At 37.2% G+C, this 20,796-nt stretch overlaps 1 protein-coding gene across 1 annotated transcript; it reads right to left on the bottom strand.

The window, feature by feature from the left end:
- Positions 1 to 548: 548 nt before the first annotated feature.
- Positions 549 to 14,052, bottom strand: bhlhe40 (basic helix-loop-helix family, member e40). The gene is made up of 5 exons (XM_061874780.1): positions 13,668 to 14,052; positions 13,508 to 13,571; positions 13,314 to 13,421; positions 9,720 to 9,843; positions 549 to 4,244 (listed from the first exon to the last, which is right to left on the bottom strand). The coding sequence occupies exons 1-5, from the start codon at positions 13,742 to 13,744 to the stop codon at positions 3,505 to 3,507; spliced, it is 1,113 nt and encodes a 370-aa protein (XP_061730764.1). The 5' UTR covers positions 13,745 to 14,052; the 3' UTR covers positions 549 to 3,504.
- Between the last annotated feature and the right edge of the window lie 6,744 nt (positions 14,053 to 20,796).

Here is a 20,796-nt window from a genome sequence, read left to right as displayed (position 1 = left end):
ATACATATACATATATATATATATATATAAATATACATACATACATACATCTATGTATGTAAATGAACGAAAAAATAATGGAAAAATACAGCCAAAGTTTACTGTTCTATGTCGGCTACAAAATATGTGAATAAACTAATATTAAGTATAAAGTTTTAATTTTACAATAGTGTTTGACGACACAAAAAAATGGTACCACCAAACAAGTACTTATTTTGTACTCTTTTTCAGACATGTATCATATGCATGCTGAAAAACCAAATCATGACCGGGTAAAGTTGAAGGTTAAAGTCGTCATTTCAGTATTTGTAAATGTTTATGTAATCCTGTCTTAAAAATAAATCCCATAAAGACGTGAAACAAGATTTACAGATTGTCCCCTGAGACGTCTTTCCTATGTGAAGGAGACGTTTGCAGCTGCTAATCGAAGACACGCGTCGATTTACAGCCGCTCGCCTGCCTCATGGCTTATGTAAGCCTTATGTAAGCACCTTGTTGGGGAGAGCCGGCGGGAGACCAGACTCTGGGAAGGAAAAAAAACAAAAAACTGCTTTATTAATACTTTAATATTTTACAAAATGCGGACATGAAAACATCATCCCCTAGTACCTCTCTACATATAAAACTATTTTCTTTACATTCACTCTCTTTGCCGCATGTAAAGCAAACACGTTAACAATCCTCAGTGTGCACGCTAAATGAGGCAAAAGGCATCATGAGCTGATATCAGACTGGAAATGGAGGGTAGCTGCGATACGGGTGGAAAACAACAACAACAACAAGCTTTGTACACTCCTGGCATACAACACACGGCTACAACCGCCACCGCAAATACACTCATTAGGTCACGTATCAAAAATAGAGATGTACGAGTAGTAGAAACACAAATGTTGGAGGAAACAAAAATAAAAAAACAAGTTCTGATCATCAATCACCGATGCGGATCGATCCCCCAGATGGCCGGCTGGTGAGTGGCGATATATATCAGTAGATCTATACAAGCGGTATCTACAGCCGTTCTGTTCACTCCTTACATTCATGTGTGCAAATACATCCTGCCGACACATTGGGACCATTTCCGTGAAAAAGTAGGCCTTTTAACGCCGATTACCAACACCGATACTCTCTGGTTGACAAGCCGCTAGCAGTAAAATTATGTGAGGCTATACAATAACATTAATAATCATAATAATAATAACCACCTCCATTACGGCAAATAGACTGCATTTTTAAATATTGTTATTATTTATCATTAAGCTCAACACGTTTCACGCCGAGAGACAGCTGTCACGCCAAATTTCTTCCCCCCCTACAAAAATAAATCAGACTATGAAAAAAAAAAAAAACTTGCTCAAGAGTACAAAAGGCAAAAGCAAAGAGCTAGCATGGGAGCTAGAAGAATAACAGGCTGTCACGCCAAATTTCTTCCCCACTATAAAAATAAATCAGACTATGAAAAAAAAAAACCTTGCTTGATCCTTTTTTTTTCTTTTGTCATGAAAAAGGGAGGTTTTTGTGGTTGGTGCACTAATTGTGAGTGTATATTGTATTTTTTATGTGGATTAAATTAAAAAAAATATATATATATATCCATCCATCCATCATCTTCCGCTTATCCGAGGTCGGGTCGCGGGGGCAACAGCCTAAGCAGGGAAAACCAGACTTCCCTCTCCCCAGCCACTTCGTCTAGCTCTTCCCGGGGGATCCCGAGGCGTTCCCAGGCCAGCCGGGAGACATAGTCTTCCCAACGTGTCCTGGGTCTTCCCCGTGGCCTCCTACCGGTTGGACGTGCCCTAAACACCTCCCTAGGGAGGCGTTCGGGTGGCATCCTGACCAGATGCCCGAACCACCTCATCTGGCTCCTCTCGATGTGGAGGAGCAGCGGCTTTACTTTGAGTTCCTCCCGGATGGCAGAGCTTCTCACCCTATCTCTAAGGGAGAGCCCCGCCACACGGCGGAGGAAACTCATTTCGGCCGCTTGTACCCGTGATCTTATCCTTTCAGTCATGACCCAAAGTTCATGACCATAGGTGAGGATGGGAACGTAGATCGACCGGTAAATTGAGAGCTTTGCCTTCCGGCTCAGCTCCTTCTTCACCACAACGGATCGGTACAACGTCCGCATTACTGAAGACGCCGCACCGATCCGCCTGTCGATCTCACGATCCACTCTTCCCTCACTCGTGAACAAGACTCCTAGGTACTTGAACTCCTCTACTTGGGGCAGGGTCTCCTCCCCAACCCGGAGATGGCATTCCACCCTTTTCCGGGCGAGAACCATGGACTCGGACTCGGAGGTGCTGATTCTCATTCCGGTCGCTTCACACTCGGCTGCAAATCGATCCAGCGAGAGCTGAAGATCCCGGTCAGATGAAGCCATCAGGACCACATCATCTGCAAAAAGCAGAGACCTAATCCTGCGGTTACCAAACCGGAACCCCTCAACGCCTTGACTGCGCCTAGAAATTCTGTCCATAAAAGTTATGAACAGAATCGGTGACAAAGGACAGCCTTGGCGGAGTCCAACCCTCACTGGAAATGTGTTCGACTTACTGCCGGCAATGCGAACCAAGCTCTGGCACTGATCGTACAGGGAGCGGATCGCCACAATAACACAGTCCGACACCCCATACTCTCTGAGCACTCCCCACAGGACTTCCCGAGGGACACGGTCGAATGCCTTCTCCAAGTCCACAAAGCACATGGTTGGGCAAACTCCCATGCACCCTCAAGAACCCTGCCGAGAGTATAGAGCTGGTCCACAGTTCCACGACCAGGACGAAAACCACACTGTTTCTCCTGAATCCGAGGTTCGACTAACACTATATATATATATATATTTAAGAAAATAAAAAAATAAAAATAAAATTTAATAAAAAATTATTCCGCGGCCCGGTACTAATCGGGCCACGGCCCGGTGGTTGGGGACCACTGTGCTATATTAATAAAGTTGCCTTGCCTTGCCAGATAGTAGTTTACCATGAATTGACTAACGTGGACCCCGACTTCAACAAGTTGAAAAACTTATTCGGGTGTTACCATTTAGTGGTCAATTGTACGGAATATGTACTGAACTGTGAAATCTACTAATAAAAGTTTCAATTAATCAACAGTTTTTCATTATTGTTTAGTTATCTTGTTCTATTGACAATTGTATGTAATTATAGAGAATAAGGAACCAGTTGAAATATTTGGTTGATATTGTCAAAACTGTCAAAAGCACTCGATATAATAGAAAAATGTACAGTTGATACTTGTGATCGGTGTTGGTATCTTACTCATGGATGGTCGGTATCGTGATCGGCAGCGTCGGAACATCAAGTTTTTTTTTGTCCCTTACATTCTGGGTTAACATTCAACACAACAGTGGTCCAAAAACCAGGAGTAAATCCCCTAAGCACACTCGTCAGGGTTCCACAGTGTTCCGGAGCGCCGTCTGAGCACAGCCAGTGAAAGTTTGTCTTCTAGAACTTCCGTGTCCATCACGCCAAAGCAGGAGGTCTCCTACTCTTTGGCGTCCGAGGTTAAAGGCGGGGTGTGCTGTTTGAAAGCTTTGTGGAGGACGGGAGCGTCCATGGTCACCGCGTCTGCCACGCCGGGGTAGACGGCCGGCATGCCCGCCGGGTACCAGCACTTCTCCAGCAAGGGCAGGTAGGCGGCGGCGGCGGGAGGCAGGAGGTAGAAGGGGAGGCAGAGCGGCCGCTGCTGATTGGGCGAGAAAGTCACGTAGCTGCCGGGGCCGCCGTCGGACGTCGGTGCGTCTTCGGAGTCAAACCTCGATCTCTTGGCGCCGGGCTCCTCCCCCTCGTTCTTGACGCCGTCGACTGTCCGTTTGGCTTCGCCGTCCTTCCCGCGGCCGGCCGACCACCGCGCTTTGGCGTCGCGCTTGTCGTGTTCGCCCCCGTAGCCGCTGTCGGTGTCCGTGTCGCTGCCGCTCTGCTCCCCCGTCCCGCTGGGGTAAGTCCTTCGGATGACGGGGACACAGTTCCTGGCCGCGCCCTCGGCGGATCTCGGGGCCTGGTCGGTACTTTGCGTCGGTTTCTCCGAACTCTGGGGGACGGCGTCGCTTGGTTGCTGGAGGACCTCGGAAGCCACCTTGTGGATGTGGCTGATGACGTGGGACGGCGCCAGGTCCCGACTGGCGTCTTGACACGCCAGGTAGTGGAGGACCTCCTTGGCGCACAGGTGGAATCCTGAGCGGAACATCTGCTCGCTGATCTCCGGGCCGTCGCCGCCATGGTCAGCTGCTCAAAGAAAGGCCCAGAGTTAGAAAGAGTGTCGGAACTCTTAGGAGTCCATCATCAAGGAGCCATCAAATTTTACAACCTACAAGCCGCTACTTTTTCCCCGAGCTTTGACTCCTGCGGTTTATACAAAGGTGCGGCTAATCTATGGGTTTTTCGTCGCTATAGACCAGGGGTTCTCAACCTTTTTTCAGTGAAGTACCCTCTGTGAACATTTTTTCAATTCAAGTACCCCCTAATGTGAGCAAAGCATTTTCGGTTGAAAAAAAGAGATAAAGAAGTAAAATACAGCACTATGTCATCAGTTTATGATTTATTAAATTGTATAACAGTGCAAAATATTGCTCATTTGTAGTGGTCTTTCTTGAACTATTTGGAAAAAAAGATATAAAAATAACTAAAAACTTGTTGAAAAATAAACAAGTGATTCAATGATAAATAAATATTTCTACACATAGAAGTAATCATCAACTTAAAGTGCCCTCTTTGGGGATTGTAATAGAGATCCATCTGGATTCATCAACTTCATTCTAAACATTTCTTCACAAAAAAATAAATATTTATGGAAAATGTCCACAAAAAAATCTAGCTGTCAACATTGAATATTGCATTGTTGCATTTCTTTTCACAGTTTATGAACTTACATTCATATTTTGTTGAAGTAATATTCAATAAATATATTTATAAAGGATTTTTGAATTGTTGCTATTTTTAGAATATATAAAAAAAAATCTCACGTACCCCTTGGCATACCTTCAAGTACCCCCAGGGGTACACGTACCCCCATTTGAGAACCACTGCTATAGACCATAATGTATATTCAAGACACCTACAGTCGTAACTCCGACACATGGACTGAAAAGGTGTGTTATTGTTTGTGCTACGGCGTCGCCTTTTGGACAAATCCGTGCTGCGGGTTAAAAATGTACTTCGTCTTTCGTGCCTTGAACCGGAAGTACAAGCGCTGTTCCGTCTACTCGCCATCAATAGCGTTTCTACTCATATGGATTCACTCCTCACTCTAACCAATGTTTGTAAGTTTTACAATGTAACTAAAACTATTCATAGTAACTAACCATCAAATGTGTGATGCCTGTATGAGTGTTTTTACTGTAGTTAACATTAGCTAATATGCTAACATGTTTACGAGTGTCTGTGTTTGTATTAATACCTACAATGGCGTTTTTTTTTATAAATTCACCAAAGCGTCACCGCGGAGTTATTGGGTATGTTCAGCCGATTGGAGAGCTAGCTTACGCAGTTAATGGCTTTTGTTTTGTTTGATCAGCCGTTTTACTGCCGTGTCACAGGAAACAATGAAGGTATGTAAATAAACATTTATATAATATTTCCGTGTAAATAACTCGAAGTATATATCTGCACCTAATAGTCAACTGCGGCTAATACACGGGAACATTTTTTTTTTCAAAAATTTAGAGGGTGCGGCTTATATAACGATCCAAAAATTACGGTAATTAGGGCTGCAACGATTTATTGATTAAATGGGGAAAAAAAAGCTTTGATTTATATTCTCTTGCTTCGATTAATTTTTTTAAGTGTGTAATTCATAAAAACGTATTCAACCCAGATCACTTGAAGTGCGTGGAACTTTAAATACGCCGACATAGTTTCCGCACGGCCGCTGCTATGGAGAATACATTTGGTAGCAAATAGCAGGGATTCAAAAAAAGGAGAAACATTTCAATGTTGAAATGAATAAACGTTATGGCAAGCAGAATCATTTTTTTAAGTAGAAAGGAGATTCATACGGCCTTATTTGTCACAGTTTACTTGAAACATGAAACGTGACAAATTGGGGGTAGGGGTGCACTATCCACTTCAGCCGCCAGATGGCAGTAGAGTGTTGCATACCTTAAGATGCGTTTTCTGGCAATTCCAATTCCGACCACAGCAAGAGGTGCCATGTAGAGTAGCGCTTTCCATCATTTTCAGCAGACTGCATTGCAAATGAATTAAACCCACCCCTCTATTCCTTTCACGCGAGACCTACGCAAGAATGGGGCTAAATAAATCCTTTCCCGACTCTAACTTTAACTGTTTTCCTTAAAATACCCATTGAGGCTACAGTATAATTACTCAATTAAATTGAAAGATGACATGATTACTAAAATAATAACATTTTACTAAAATAAGTGATAGCTACAGCGCTAATCACCATTTTAATTGAGGGTCATCATCATTTTAATTTAATTTTTTTTTAAATAAATCACATTTTATTGATGTCAAAATTTTCATACTTTTAAAAAATTAAACCTGGATTTAATTTACATTTAAATAACTGTATATAACTTGAAGATGTATTCCATTTATTGCTAATATTCCTATCATTCTCGCTGGTTTATGTTTTTTTAATTGATCTAGTATTTCTATTTTTTACATTTTTAAAAATTTTTTTTTAACGACTTACTTTTTTTGTTATTCTCCAGTGTGGACTCAAAACTGTTTTTGTCAATAGTGCTAATAATAATAATATTAAAAATAATAATAAATGTCATTTGTAAATCACTTTACATTTGTCAATCTCAAAGTGCTACAGAGTTTAAAAGGATGCAAGAGTCGTTGAAAAAACAAAACATCTTTAAAAAAACAATAATACAAAAAAAAAATATATATATATATATATATATATATATACACACACACACACACACACACACACACACACAAATATATATCTTATACAGTAACTCTGCTTCTGTATGTACTGTAAATACATTGTGATTATTTGATTGCATGTTTGGTACTAAAATGAATTGATTGGAAACACATGGTCCAGTAATTTATGCTTTTAGTGCAAAATAACAAATGTAACAAAGTTGCAACATGTGGCGAGAACAACACGACCCGGGATTGGATCCCCGTGTGACAAATCGCCAACACAGCACGAACACCGTGTGCCACAGTAGACAACAATATTTATGATATTCTTATCAGTGACGGAACAGGAAGGGGTTAGGAATATGTTTGCGGTCAAATTATGCGCCCTGTCTGCAGTGTAAACATTTTAAAAGCAGGCGTCGCTGCATATCAAATCAATCACTTTCACAGTCCGCCGGGGAGAAAGAGCGACAAAGGCTCTCACCGCCCACGCCGGAGGCCATTGTTCATGTGCACAGAGCTCCGTGACCACAGACTCATAAACGGTGTCTGGGGACACTTTTTTTGTCCGATGCTGACTGTAGCACCCTCTGCATCTGAGCAGGACTGGAATATTTCACGTGAGTACATTTACTAAATATATATTTTGTGTGGTATATTTTGACATGTTTCACACCAAAAAAGTGCATGATTAGGTTAAGAAATGTAGGAAAAGAATAATGATCCCCCAAAAATATTTGTTTCTAAATAAATGGATGACACTTATTTAGCCCTTTTATGACACTATTTTATTAAAAATGACATGACCGTCACCTCCAGCTGTAAACACTGTTTAACCCAACAAAGTGATTTTGAAACTCCGTTTAGTATCACTTGAACAAAGTACAGCGTTTTATCTTCCTGTACCCAAACACAGTGTTACTGTTCAAACGGTCGCAGTGGCCAAAAAATATTAAATACACCGTATTTCCTTGAATTGCCGCAGGGCACCAGGTAGCCCGTAAGGACCAGATGAGTCGCCCGCTGGCCTGTTCTAAAAATAGCTCAAATAGCAGCACTTACCAGTGAGCTGCCTCTATTTTTCACATTTTATTTTTTTACTAGCAAGCTGGTCTCGCTTCGCTCGACATTTTTAATTCTAAGAGAGACAAAATTCAAATAGAATTTGAAAATCCAAGAAAATATTTGAAAGACTTGGTCTTCACTTGTTTAAATAAATTCATTTTTTTTTTTTTACTTTACTTCTTATAACTTTCAGAAAGACAATTTTAGAGAAAAAAATACAACCTTAAAAATGATTTTAGGATTTTTAATCACATATACCTTTTTACCTTTTAAATTCCTTCCTCTTCTTTCCTGACAATTAAAATCAATATTCAAGTATTTTTTTAATTTATTGTAAAGAATAATAAATACATTTTAATTTAATTCTTCATTTTAGCTTCTGTTTTTTCGACGAATAATATTTGTGAATATTTCTTCAAACTTGTTATGATTAAAATTCAAAAAAATTATTCTGGCAAATCTAGAAAATCTGTAGAATCAAATTTAAATCTTATTTAGAAGTCTTTTGAATTAATTTAAAAAATGTTGTTCTGGAAAATGTGGAAGAAATAATGATTTGTCTTTGTTAGAAATATAGCTTGGTCCAATTTGTTATATATTCTAACAAAGTGCAGATTGGATTTTAACCTATTTAAAACATGTCATCAAAATTCTAAAATGAATCTTAATCATGAAAAATGACTAATGATGTTCCAAAAATTATTTTTAAATTTTTTCAAAAAGATTCGAATTAGCTAGTTTTTCCTCTTCATTTTTTTCGGTTGAATTTTGAATTTTAAAGAGTCGAAATTGAAGATAAACTATGTTTCAAAATTGAATTTTCTTTTTTTTCCTGTTTTGTCCTCTTTTAAACCGTTCAATTAAGTGTTTTTTTCATCATTTATTCTTTACAAAAACCTTTCGTAAAGGAAAAAAAATGTACCACGGAATGACAGAAAACCCCCTTTTTTTTTTATATATATAAATATATACAGATTTATTTATTAAAGTTAATTTGGGCAAATTGGCTATTTCTGGCAATTTATTTAAGTGTGTATCAAACTGGTAGCCCTTCGCATTAATCAGTACCCAAGAAGTAGCTCTTGGTTTCAAAAAGGTTGGTGACCCCTGGCATATAGTATGCGCGTGCCTTGAATTATTAGCGCATGCTTAGTATTACCGCCGGGTCAAACTCGTGACGTCACGAGTGACACTTCCCCTGTCATCATTTTCAAAATGGAGGAGGCTGATTTCAATACCGGTAATTTGAAATCGCATGAAGAGATGGAAGTTTAAGAGCTATTCAGTAGGATTTAAGGTCCAAGCTTACATCAAACTAAAATTTTTACTGCATGCCTTTGGTAAGTGCCTGAGTGAGAAGAGGTTTTAAAATAATTAGCGCATGCTTACTTTTACCGCATGCCTTTGGTAAGCGCAGGAGTGAGAAGAGGTTTTAAATTAATTAGCGCCCTGGCGGCAATTCAAGGAAATACGGTACTTGTTTTTAATGAATACTTTGGCCTACCTCGCTACTGTATTTCAATGTCATTCGTTACGGCGGTACTCGGAGAGCCAAGTATGTCCGGAGAACCACCGATCGTTGTTATTTTTTATTATTTACTTTGGCCATAATTGTGCAACACGAAGCACAATCCATTAAAAATACGCAAAATTCCTTGATTCTACCCTGGACTTCTAAGGGTTTAAGAGCATAAAATTATACTGTTTATAAAGAAATGACCGGTTTATTCAAGTACGGTTGATTGCTCAATTTCCTCTGTGCCGTGCAAAAAGGTTCCGTCCCACACTCACTTATCAGCAGGTCGTTCTGCAGCTCCGCAATCTTCTTCTGCTGCTGCTCCAGCAGGCCACTCAAGGCTTTGACGTGTTTGAGCGTGAGCTCCAGCACCACCGCTTTCTCCAAATGACCCAGCGTCTAAAAACAGGAAAGACCTTGGATAAGAATGTTGATCTCGCTTATGTAACCGCATTCTGCAGCCCAACACCAGGACGGGCCTCAGAGCACCCAACTGGGAAGACAGGCCATCCCCATTCAAGCCCGAACATTTAATAAATTAAATTAATTTAGAACAGGGGTGTCAAACGTACGGCCCCTGGGAACTGTTTTATCCAGCCTGCGGGATGAGTATAACAATTGGTCGACATTTTTGAATGAAAGAAACTGCTGTTCTAAATGTGTCCACTGGATGTCGCAATAGCAATTTTTTGTATCTTTGTAGATAATGCTAGATATGTAAAAAAAAATCTAAATAAACCACATAATGTTATTGCACCAGTCGTGGAAAATGAGCAAAGTACATAAATAAGTTGCTGTAATTAGATTTTGATATGTTTTTCATTTTGATAGATTGAAAATTAACACCAAAGTGTTGACTGATGAACACTATCACATAATTTATTCATAAAGTATAAATAACAACAAATAAAAACATAATACACACATGTAAGTGTAAAAAAACCCCAACAACATTATGATTTTTACATTTTCAGAATGTGCTTTTTCTATTTTTAAACAAAGAAAACAATCTGAAGTTGTCTTTATTTTTAAGTTATCGTGCCGTGATTTTACCAGTCCGGCCCACTTGGGAGTACATTTTTCTCCATGTGGCTCCCCTTCTAAAATGGGTTTGACACCCCTGAGCTAAACAAATAACAGAGCATATGACGCCAAAACAGCAATTGCAACATAAAGACAATATTATTATATCAATTATTTCGAAAGTATAAATAACGACAAAAAAAAGATAGCGTAAAATCTGAAGTTGTCTTTATTTTTAAGTTATCATGCCGTGATTTTACCAGTCTGGCCCACTTGGGAGTAGATTTTTCTCCATGTGGCTCCACCGTATAAAATGAGTTACACACTCCTGATCTAAACAAATAACAGAGCATATGACGCCAAAACGGCAATTGCAACATAAAGACAATATTATCATATAAATGATTCAGAAAGTATAAATAACGACCAAACAAAAAGATAGCGTAGAATTAACCGCAACATGTAAGTGTAAATAACCCCGACAAAATTCTGATTTGTACATTTTCACAATGTGCTTATTCTATTTTTAAACAAAGAAAACAATCTGAAGTTGTCTTTATTTTTAAATTATCGTGCCGTGATTTTACCAGTCCGGTCCACTTGAGAGTAGTATTTCTCCATGTGGCCCCCCCATCTAAAATGAGTTTGACACCCCTGATCTAAACAAAAACAGAGCATATGACGCCAAAACGGCAATTGCAACATAAAGACAATATCATCATATCAATTATTCAGAAAGTATAAATAACGACTAAAAAAAAGATAGCGTAGAATTAACTGCAACATGTAAGAAAACAATCTGAAATTGTCTTTATTTTTAAGTTATCGTGCCGTGATTTTACCAGTCTGGCCTCTTTGGGAGTAGATTTTTCTCCATGTAGCCCCCCCGTATAAAATGAGTTACACACTCCTGATCCAAACAAATAACAGAGCATATGACGCCAAAACGGCAATTGCAACATAAAGACAATATTATCATATAAATGATTCAGAAAGTATAAATAACGACCAAACAAAAAGATAGCGTAGAATTAACCTCAACATGTAAGTGTAAATAACCCCGACAAAATTCTGATTCGTACATTTTCACAATGTGCTTATTCTATTTTTAAACAAAGAAAACAATCTGAAGTTGTCTTTATTTTTAAATTATCGTGCCGTGATTTTACCAGTCTGGCCCACTTGGGAGTAGATTTTTCTCCATGTGGCTCCCCATCTAAAATGAGTTTGACACCCCTGATCTAAACAAATAAAGCATATTACGCCAAAACGGCAATTGCAACATAAAGACAATATTATCATATCAATTATTCAGAAAGTATAAATAACGACTAAAAAAAAGATAGCGCAGAATTAACTGCAACATGTAAGAAAACAATCTGAAGTTGTCTTTATTTTTAAGTTATCGTGCTGTGATTTTACCAGTCTGGCCTATTTGGAAGTAGATTTTTCTCCATGTGGCCCCCCATCTAAAATTAGTTTGACACCCCTGATCCAAACAAATAACAGAGCATATGACGCCAAAACAGCAATTGCAACATAAAGACAATATTATCATATCAATTATTCAGAAAGTATAAATAACGACTAAAAAAAAGATAGCGTAGAATTAACTGCAACATGTAAGAAAACAATCTGAAATTGTCTTTATTTTTAAGTTATCGTGCCGTGATTTTACCAGTCTGGCCTCTTTGGGAGTAGATTTTTCTCCATGTGGCCCCCCCGTCTAAAATGAGTTACACACTCCTGATCTTAACAAATAAAGCATATGACGCCAAAACGGCAACTGCAACATAAAGACAATAATATCAGGTCAATTATTCAGAAAGTATAAATAACGACTAAAAAAAAGATAGCGTAGAATTAACTGCAACATGTAAGAAAACAATCTGAAGTTGTCTTTATTTTTAAGTTATCGTGTTGTGATTTTACCAGTCCGGCCTATTTGGAAGTAGATTTTTCTCCATGTGGCCCCCCATCTAAAATTAGTCCGACACCCCTGATCTAAACAAATAACAGAGCATATGACGCCAAAACAGCAATTGCAACATAAAGACAATATTATCATATCAATTATTCAGAAAGTATAAATAACGACAAAAAAAAAGATAGCGTAGAATTAACCGCAACATGTAAGAAAACAATCTGAAGTTGTCTTTATTTTTAAGTTATTGTGCCGTGATTTTACCAGTCCGGCCCACTTGGGAGTAGATTTTTCTCCTTGTGGCCCCCCCGTCTAAAATGAGTGACACACCCCTGAGCTAAACAAATAACAAAGCATATGACGCCAAAACAGCAATTGCAACATAAAGACAATATTATTATATCAATTATTTAGAAAGTATAAATAACGACAAAAAAAGATAGCGTAAAATCTGAAGTTGTCTTTATTTTTAAGTTATCGTGCCGTGATTTTACCAGTCCGGCCCACTTCGGAGTACATTTTTCTCCACGTGGCCCCCCCGTCTAAAATGAGTTTGACACCCCAGATCTAAACAAATAACAGAGCATATGACGCCAAAACGGCAATTGCAACATAAAGACAATATTATCATATAAATTATTCAGAAAGTATAAATAACGACAAAAAAAAAATAGCGTAAAATCTGAAGTTGTCTTTATTTTTAAGTTATCGTGCCGTGATTTTACCAGTCCGGCCCACTTGGGAGTAGATTTTTCTCTGTGTGGCCCCCCCATCTAAAATGAGTTTGACACCCCTGATTTAGAAAATCGACAAAACATATTAATTTACAAAAATCTAATGTATTCATTATTTTTTTCCAGCATTATTTTTATGATGTAAATTAAATGAAAAAAAAAAAAAGGTTTTTAAATTAAATACTCACTGTGAGCTTCAGGTGTTCTGGTAGCAAATCCTTCAATTGTGCAATGCATTCATTGATCCTGTCCCGCCTTTTCTTCTCGATTAATCGATGCGGGAGCTTGTACGTGTCCTGCAGGTGAGCCACGGAAGTAAACGTCATTTTTCATTTTTCAAAATAAAAGTGCATTAATGTCTGTGACAAACTCCCAGACGTACCTTGTTCTCGTCCACACGCTTCATGCCTCTCCTGGATTTATACACATAAATTGGAAAATCCATTCTTTTGGAAGAGAAAGGGAATTCGAATTAGAATTTGAATTATGTAAAAAAAAAATATATATATTTTTTTTATATATATATTAAAGAAAAAACTCACCCTTGCATGTCAGTCATATCCAGTGAGGAGTGTTTTGACGCACATGGCGGCGGTTGCGCCCTCGTAATCCCTTCCATGTTGCTACGAAAAAAACTTCTACAACTCAAAAGTATTAATTCAACAAAAGAGAAGAGGAGGGGAAGAAGAAAAACAAAAAGTAGGCGCGAAAAATAAAAGTTCCCCAGAGAGCAGCCGGACTCCAAAGTGTGTTGTCGCCGTTTAGGTGCGGACTGTTATGAGCGGGAGGGCGCTTTCCGTGGAGTGTGCGCGAGTGTCTAATGGGCGTGTGCGCGCGCACGCGTGCGTGGGGAACACGTCATGTGACTGCAGGCACGTACTCGGCTCCGAGCGCACGCGCGCGCGCGCCGCCGAGTCACATGAAGCTCACGTGTCGGACGGTGCTTTCAAGTGCCCCGCCCTCCCTCCTCCGCGGCTGCTTCCCGTGACACGAGCACGCGCACGCACACACACGCACGCTCTAAGCACAAAAAAAAAAAAAAAAAAAGCCTGTCTCCACATGTGGTCGATACTGCACATGTCGTCGAACCGAAACCAAGTAAATAAAGGAGGTGATATCGTTTTTTTTGTTTTTTTCCCGGCGAACAAGACACTCTCGCACTTGGACCGATGATATTTGGATCGATCCACACTAGAAAATATAGATCGCCTCGAACCAGCATGGACTTGATTTCGATACAACGCCCGGTTTTGATAACGATACTACCCATGATGTCGATATTAGGACCAAAACTGACACCCACTGTCGATACGATCCCGGGGTCGATGTTTGGATCGATCTGCCCCCCCCCCCCTCCCCACCGCAGCGCCTAATCTGCACCCACGGGAGCCGTGTCTCGTGTACCGCCACGCTCCCCTCCGCCTCGGACACGCCGCACAAAAGCCGATTGTGTTGACGGGCAGATAAGTGGAGCAAGACACATCAAACGTGTTTTCCTGTTGTTGTCGTTAGTGACACACGTGACCGTGCACTGAAATATAGGATATATTTACAAGGTCGATGAGAACTATAGTGTCTGATATCGGTGTAATCCCGAGTTGTATGTATTTATTTAATGTGGAATGAATACCATTATCTAAAAGGCATGTGTTCCTTATTAAACTAATACCCAGTGTCTGATATCAATCACTCTTGAATGTATTCCTTTATTATTGAAGTAATACAATTATCATATTCCATTTATTCCTAATAGTATTTTGTCCATATAATATTATTTATGCTTATTATTGAACTAATACAAGTATCTGATATCAGTTATCCCCAAATGTATTGGTTATTGAACCAATACAAGTATTGTATTCTTTCTTTAATATGGAACTGATACACTTACCTGATATGTATACTTACCTAAGTGCCTGATATGAATAATTCCTAATTGTATTGCTTCATTATGAAACTACTATTATTGTCTTATATTATGCATGTATTTATTAATAAACTAATATCAGTGCCTGATATCATTAATTCCTGAATGTATTACTTTACTGTGAGACTAATGTCATGGTCTTATATTATGCCTCATTAAATGTATTTCTTTATTAATAAATTAATTCCAGTGTCCAATATAATTTATTCCTGAATTTATTAATGAACTGTCGGATATCACTTATTCCTGAATGTATTGCTTTATCATAAAATTAATACTAGTGTCTTTTATCATGCATGCATTTGTATCCATTCACTAATAACTAATACAAGTTGCTGATATGTTTTACTGTTGGATTTATTCCTTTATCAGGCACAGATATTAATAAACTAATATGGTGCCTGATATCATTTATTCCTGAATGTATTGCTTTACTATGAGACTAATGTAATGGTCTTATATTATGCCTCATTAAATGCATTTCTTTATTAATAAACTAATTCCAGTGTCCAATATCATTTATTCCTGAATTTATTAATGAACTGTCTGATATCACTTATTCCTGAATGTATTGCTTTATAATAAAATTAATACTAGTGTCTTTTATCATGCATGCAAATGTATTCATTCACTAATAACTAATACCAGTTGCTGATATGTTTTACTGTTGGATTTATTCATTTATTATTCCTTTATCAGGCACCGATATTAATAAACTAATATCAATGCCTGATATTATTAAATCCTGAATGTATTTCTTTACTATGAGACTAATATCAATGTCTTATATTATGCCTCATTAAATGTATTTCTTTATTAATAAACTAATTCCAGAGTCCAATAATATTTATTCCTGAATGTATAAATGAACTGTCTGATATCACTTATTCCTGAATGTATTGCTTTATCATCAAATTAATACTAGTGTCTTTTATTATGCCTGCAAATGTATCCATTCACTAACAACTAATACCAGATGCTGATATGTTTTACTGTTGGATTTATTCCTTTATTATTATACTTACACAAGTCTCTGATATCACTTATTCCTGAATGTATTGCTTAATATAATGACACCAATACTGGTGTCTTTTACAAAGCTTACAACTGTATTTCTTTATTTATATCAATGTTTTAAATAATGTATCATAAAATGTATTTATTAATAAATTAATACCAGTGTCTGATATAATTTATTACTGAATTTATTCATTTATTGTTTGAACCAAAAACAAGTGTCTGATATCACCAATTCCTGAATGTATTGCTTTATTGTAAAATTAATACTGGTGTCTTTTATTATGCATGCACATGTATTCCTTTTATAGTACCAGTGTTTGATATGTTTTAGTCTTGGATTTACTCCATTATTATTAAACTAAACAAGTGTCTGATATCAGCTATTCCTGAATGTATGGCTTTATTGTGAAACCAATAATGGTGTCTTTTACTATGCATCCAAATGTATTCCTTTTATTAATATAAATGTTGTATATAATGCATCATTACATGTATGTCTTTATTAATACACTAATACCAGTCTCTGATATAATTTATTCCTGAATTGTTTCATTTATTATTGAACTAAAACAAATGTCTGATATCACCTATTCCTGAATGTATTGCTTTATTATGAAACCAATACTGGTGTCTTTTACAATGCATCTAAATGTATTCCTTTATTATTATCAATGTCTTATCTAATGCATCATAACATGTATTTATTTATTAATAAAGTAATACATTTGTCTGATATCATTTATTCCTGAATTTATTAATTTATTATTGAACTAAAACAAGTGTCTGATATCATACATTCCTGAATGTTTTGCTTTATTATGAAATTAATACTGGTATATTATTAAGCATGCAAATGTATTCCTGCACTAATACACTTTTACCAGTGTCTAATATGTTTTATTCCTGGATGTATCCCTTTATTATTAAACTAAAACACATGTCTGATATCACCAATTCCTGAATGTATTGCTTTACCATAAAATTAATACTTGTGTCTTTTTTTATACATGCAAATGTATTCCTTCACTAATACCAGTGTTTATGTTTTATTCCTCTATTCATTCCTTTATTATGAACCAATACAAGTGTCTGGTATCACCTATTCCTGAATGTATTGCTTTATTATGAAACCAATACTGGTGTCTTTACTATGCATCTAAATGTATTCCTTTATTAATATCAGTCTTATATAAAGCATCATTAAATGTATTTATTTATTAATAATCTAATACCTGTGTCTGATATCATTTATTCCTGAATTAATTAATTAATTATTGAACTAAAATAAGTGCCTGATATCATACAATTCTAAATGTTTTGCTCTATTATAAAATTAATACTGGTATCTTATTATGCATTCAAATGTATTCCTACACTAATACACTGATATAAGTGTCTGATATGTTTTATTCCTGGATGTATTCCTTTATTATTAAACAAAAACACGTGTCTGATATCACCTATTCCTAAATGTGTCGCTTTACTATAAAATGAATACTTGTGTCTTTTATTTGCATGCAAATGTTTTCCGTCACTAATACCAGTGTCTGATATGTTTTATTCCTGGATTTATTCCTTTATTATTGAACTAATACAAGTGTCTGATATCCTTTATTTCTGAATGCAGGCCATTTCTTTATTACTGAACTAATGAAAACAACATTTAATTCACGCGTGTCTGATATAATCTATTCCTGAATGTATTGCTTGATTGCGAAACTAATATCAGTGTCTGATATCATTAGTTCATAAATGTATACCTTTTTTATCAAACTATAAACAATGCCGGATTTAATTGGTTCTTGAATGTAGCTCTAATATCATATATTTCTTCACTGAATCTTGCACAATTTTTATTACATTCTGTATTTTTTCCCCTTATTACACAGTGTTGATATTTTTAAAATCCAAAATATTATTTACCTTTTTTTGTTTTTTAATTGTCTATAATAATACAATGTTTGTCAACTTGGATTTCTTCATCCAATTTTTCTTTTACTTTGCCAAATAAGCCATCTATCACACATTTTAAGCGAAGGGAGTTAAACTCTCAGAAATTGCAAAGATTTGTAGAAAAAATAGTATAAAGTAATCTTAGAATTTTTCATTTTCCTCCTTTTTCACCTGTAAACACGTGACACATACAGGCTAAAATAATGCTGTATGTATGTGTATAATGAAAAGGTAAAAATAAAAATAATTGTTATTCCATAAATCTCAAATGCATTTGTCTGAAGTGATTTTAATGCAATGACAGTGGGCCTAAAAAGTATTTAGTCAGCCACCGATTGTGCAAGTTCTCCCACTTAAAATGATGACAGAGGTCTGTAATTTTCATCATAGGTACACTTCAACTGTGAGAGACAGAATGTGAAAAAACAATTCACATTGTAGGAATTTTAAAGAATTTATTTGTAAATTATGGTGGAAAATAAGTATTTGGTCAACCATTCAAAGCTCTCACTGATGGCAGGAGGTTTTGGCTGAAAATCTCACGATACATGGCCCCATTCATTCTTTCCTTAACACGGATCAATCATCTTGTCCCCTTAGCAGAAAAACAGCCCCAAAGCATGATGTTTCCACCCCCATGCTTTACAGTAGGTTTGGTGTTCAATGGGATGCAACTCAGTATTCTTCTTCCTCCAAACACGACGAGTTGAGTTTATACCAAAATGGATACATGGATGATACAGCAGAGGATTGGGAGAATGTCATGTGGTCAGATGAAACCAAAATATACATTTTTGGTATAAACTCAACTCGTCGTGTTTGGAGGAAGAAGAATGCTGAGTTGCATCCCAAGAACACCATACCTACTGTGAAGCATGGGGGTGGAAACATCATGCTTTGGGGCTGTTTTTCTGCTAAGGGGACAGGACGATTGATCCGTGTTAAGGAAAGAATGAATGGGGCCATGTATCGTGAGATTTTCAGCCAAAACCTCCTTCCATCAATGAGAGCTTTGAATGGTTGACCAAATACTTATTTTCCACCATAATTTACAAATTAATTCTTTAAAATTCCTACAATGTGAATTCCTGGATTTGTTTTTCACATTCTGTCACTCACACCTTCTAGCAGTCCGGGAACTCGTGTCACTCCGCTGGCTGTCATCGTAAATATGACAAAAGTACTAAACCAGCCGTGCGTGTTCCTAAAAGACACTTTTGTCACGTGGTGTCCATGTGACGCCGGTAGAGAGAACCCGCCTGACCGTGTCGTCGTGTCATCACGACTTGTCACGTTTTCTACACTTTTTACACTAACAAGTTGGTTTTTGTACGTATCCAATCCTAAGGGGTCGGCGGGAACATCGATAGTTTGGATACCGAGCGTCATGTCAGTATGGTACCGATATTATTATATTGATATTTTTTCAGTTCTCTTTTTTGTTTACGTTCACAAATATGTCCAATATTTTGTTGGATTATTTGTATGGTTACATCGATGATATTGCAAAAGAAAAAGTCACCTCCAGTAATAAGTTATTAGACACTGGAGAAAATTTTTGGTCTAAAACCAAATGATGGGAATGAGAGCCAATACTCCAATACAGGTCCGGGCAATTATTTTGACCCAGGGGGGCCAAATTTAGAGAAAAAAATGTGTCTGATTTTTAGGAACAATGACGCAAAACCTCACAATAATGTCTGGCAGACCCCCTTAAAAAACAGAGTGGAATTTTACATGTTTTTACTGAATGAGACACCCAGAATGTACAAACCCCGGCATCCCTGGCGCTTTTTCCGTAATTCTACGGGAATGATTGGCCACGATCCCCATGGAGCAGGCGAGGAGACGGTTCCCCGCGTATGTAAACAAAGGGCCGGCTGCTCGACAGAGCAAAATCAGCCCGAAAAGAAAAGAAAATTAAGGAAAACACACAAAAGCGCCGAAGAACCATAATTAGCGGTTTATGGAAAAGATAAGTGATAAAACAAAAAAAGCAAGAAAATTGGAGAATAATGGGGATAGGTTGATTGGCAACACTAAAATTGGCCCTAGTGTGTGAATGTGAGTGTGAATGTTGTCTGTCTATCTGTGTTGGCCCTGTAATGAGATGGCGACTTGTCCAGGGTGTACCCTGCCTTCCGCCCGAATGCAGCTAAGATAGGCACCAGCGACCCCAAAAGGAACAAGTGGTAGAAATTGTATGGTTGGATAAAGTAAAATGAAGGCGCTCCTGTGATGTGCTGACACATCAAAGAAAAAAGTATTTGATTAACTTTTAAAGGCACTATATAAATAAAATGATCATTTCTTTATTATTAACATAATACCAGTGTCTGATATCATTCATTCCTAAATGTATTCCCTGATATCATTCATTCCTAAATGTATTCCTTTATTAAAGAACAAAAGAAAAAAAAAAAAAAAAGCATTGCACATGGGCAGTGGTTCTCAAATGGGGGTACCCGTAACCCTGGGGGTACTTGAAGGTATGCCAAGGGTTACGTGAGATTTTTGGAAAATATTGTAAAAATAGCAACAATTAGAAAAAATCCTTTAGAAAATATATTTATTGAATAGTATTTCAACAAAATAGGAATGTAAGTTCATAAACTGTGAAAAAAAATACAACAATGCAATATTCAGTGTTGACAGCTAGATTTTTTGTGGACATGTTCCATAAATATTATTTATTTTTAAAATAGTCTTTTTTTGTGAAAAAATGTTTGGAATGAAGTTGATGAATCCAGATGGATCTCTATTACAATTCC

This window comes from Nerophis ophidion, linkage group LG16, assembly GCF_033978795.1.
Source record: "Nerophis ophidion isolate RoL-2023_Sa linkage group LG16, RoL_Noph_v1.0, whole genome shotgun sequence".
In the NCBI taxonomy this organism is placed as follows: domain Eukaryota; kingdom Metazoa; phylum Chordata; class Actinopteri; order Syngnathiformes; family Syngnathidae; genus Nerophis; species Nerophis ophidion.
Note: the sequence above shows the minus strand (reverse complement) of the source record. Positions and strands in the feature narration are given on the sequence as shown.

What these genes read in the sequence shown, in the direction of transcription:
- bhlhe40 (XM_061874780.1), bottom strand. Translation starts at nt 13,744, where the DNA reads ATGGAAGGGATTACGAGGGCGCAACCGCCGCCATGTGCGTCAAAACAC. An exon ending in AGCGTGTGGACGAGAACAAG is followed by an intron (nt 13,422 to 13,507) that starts GTACGTCTGGGA and finishes GCTCACCTGCAG; the next exon opens with GACACGTACAAGCTCCCGCA. An exon ending in GCAGAACGACCTGCTGATAA is followed by an intron (nt 4,245 to 9,719) that starts GTGAGTGTGGGA and finishes TTCTTTGAGCAG; the next exon opens with CTGACCATGGCGGCGACGGC.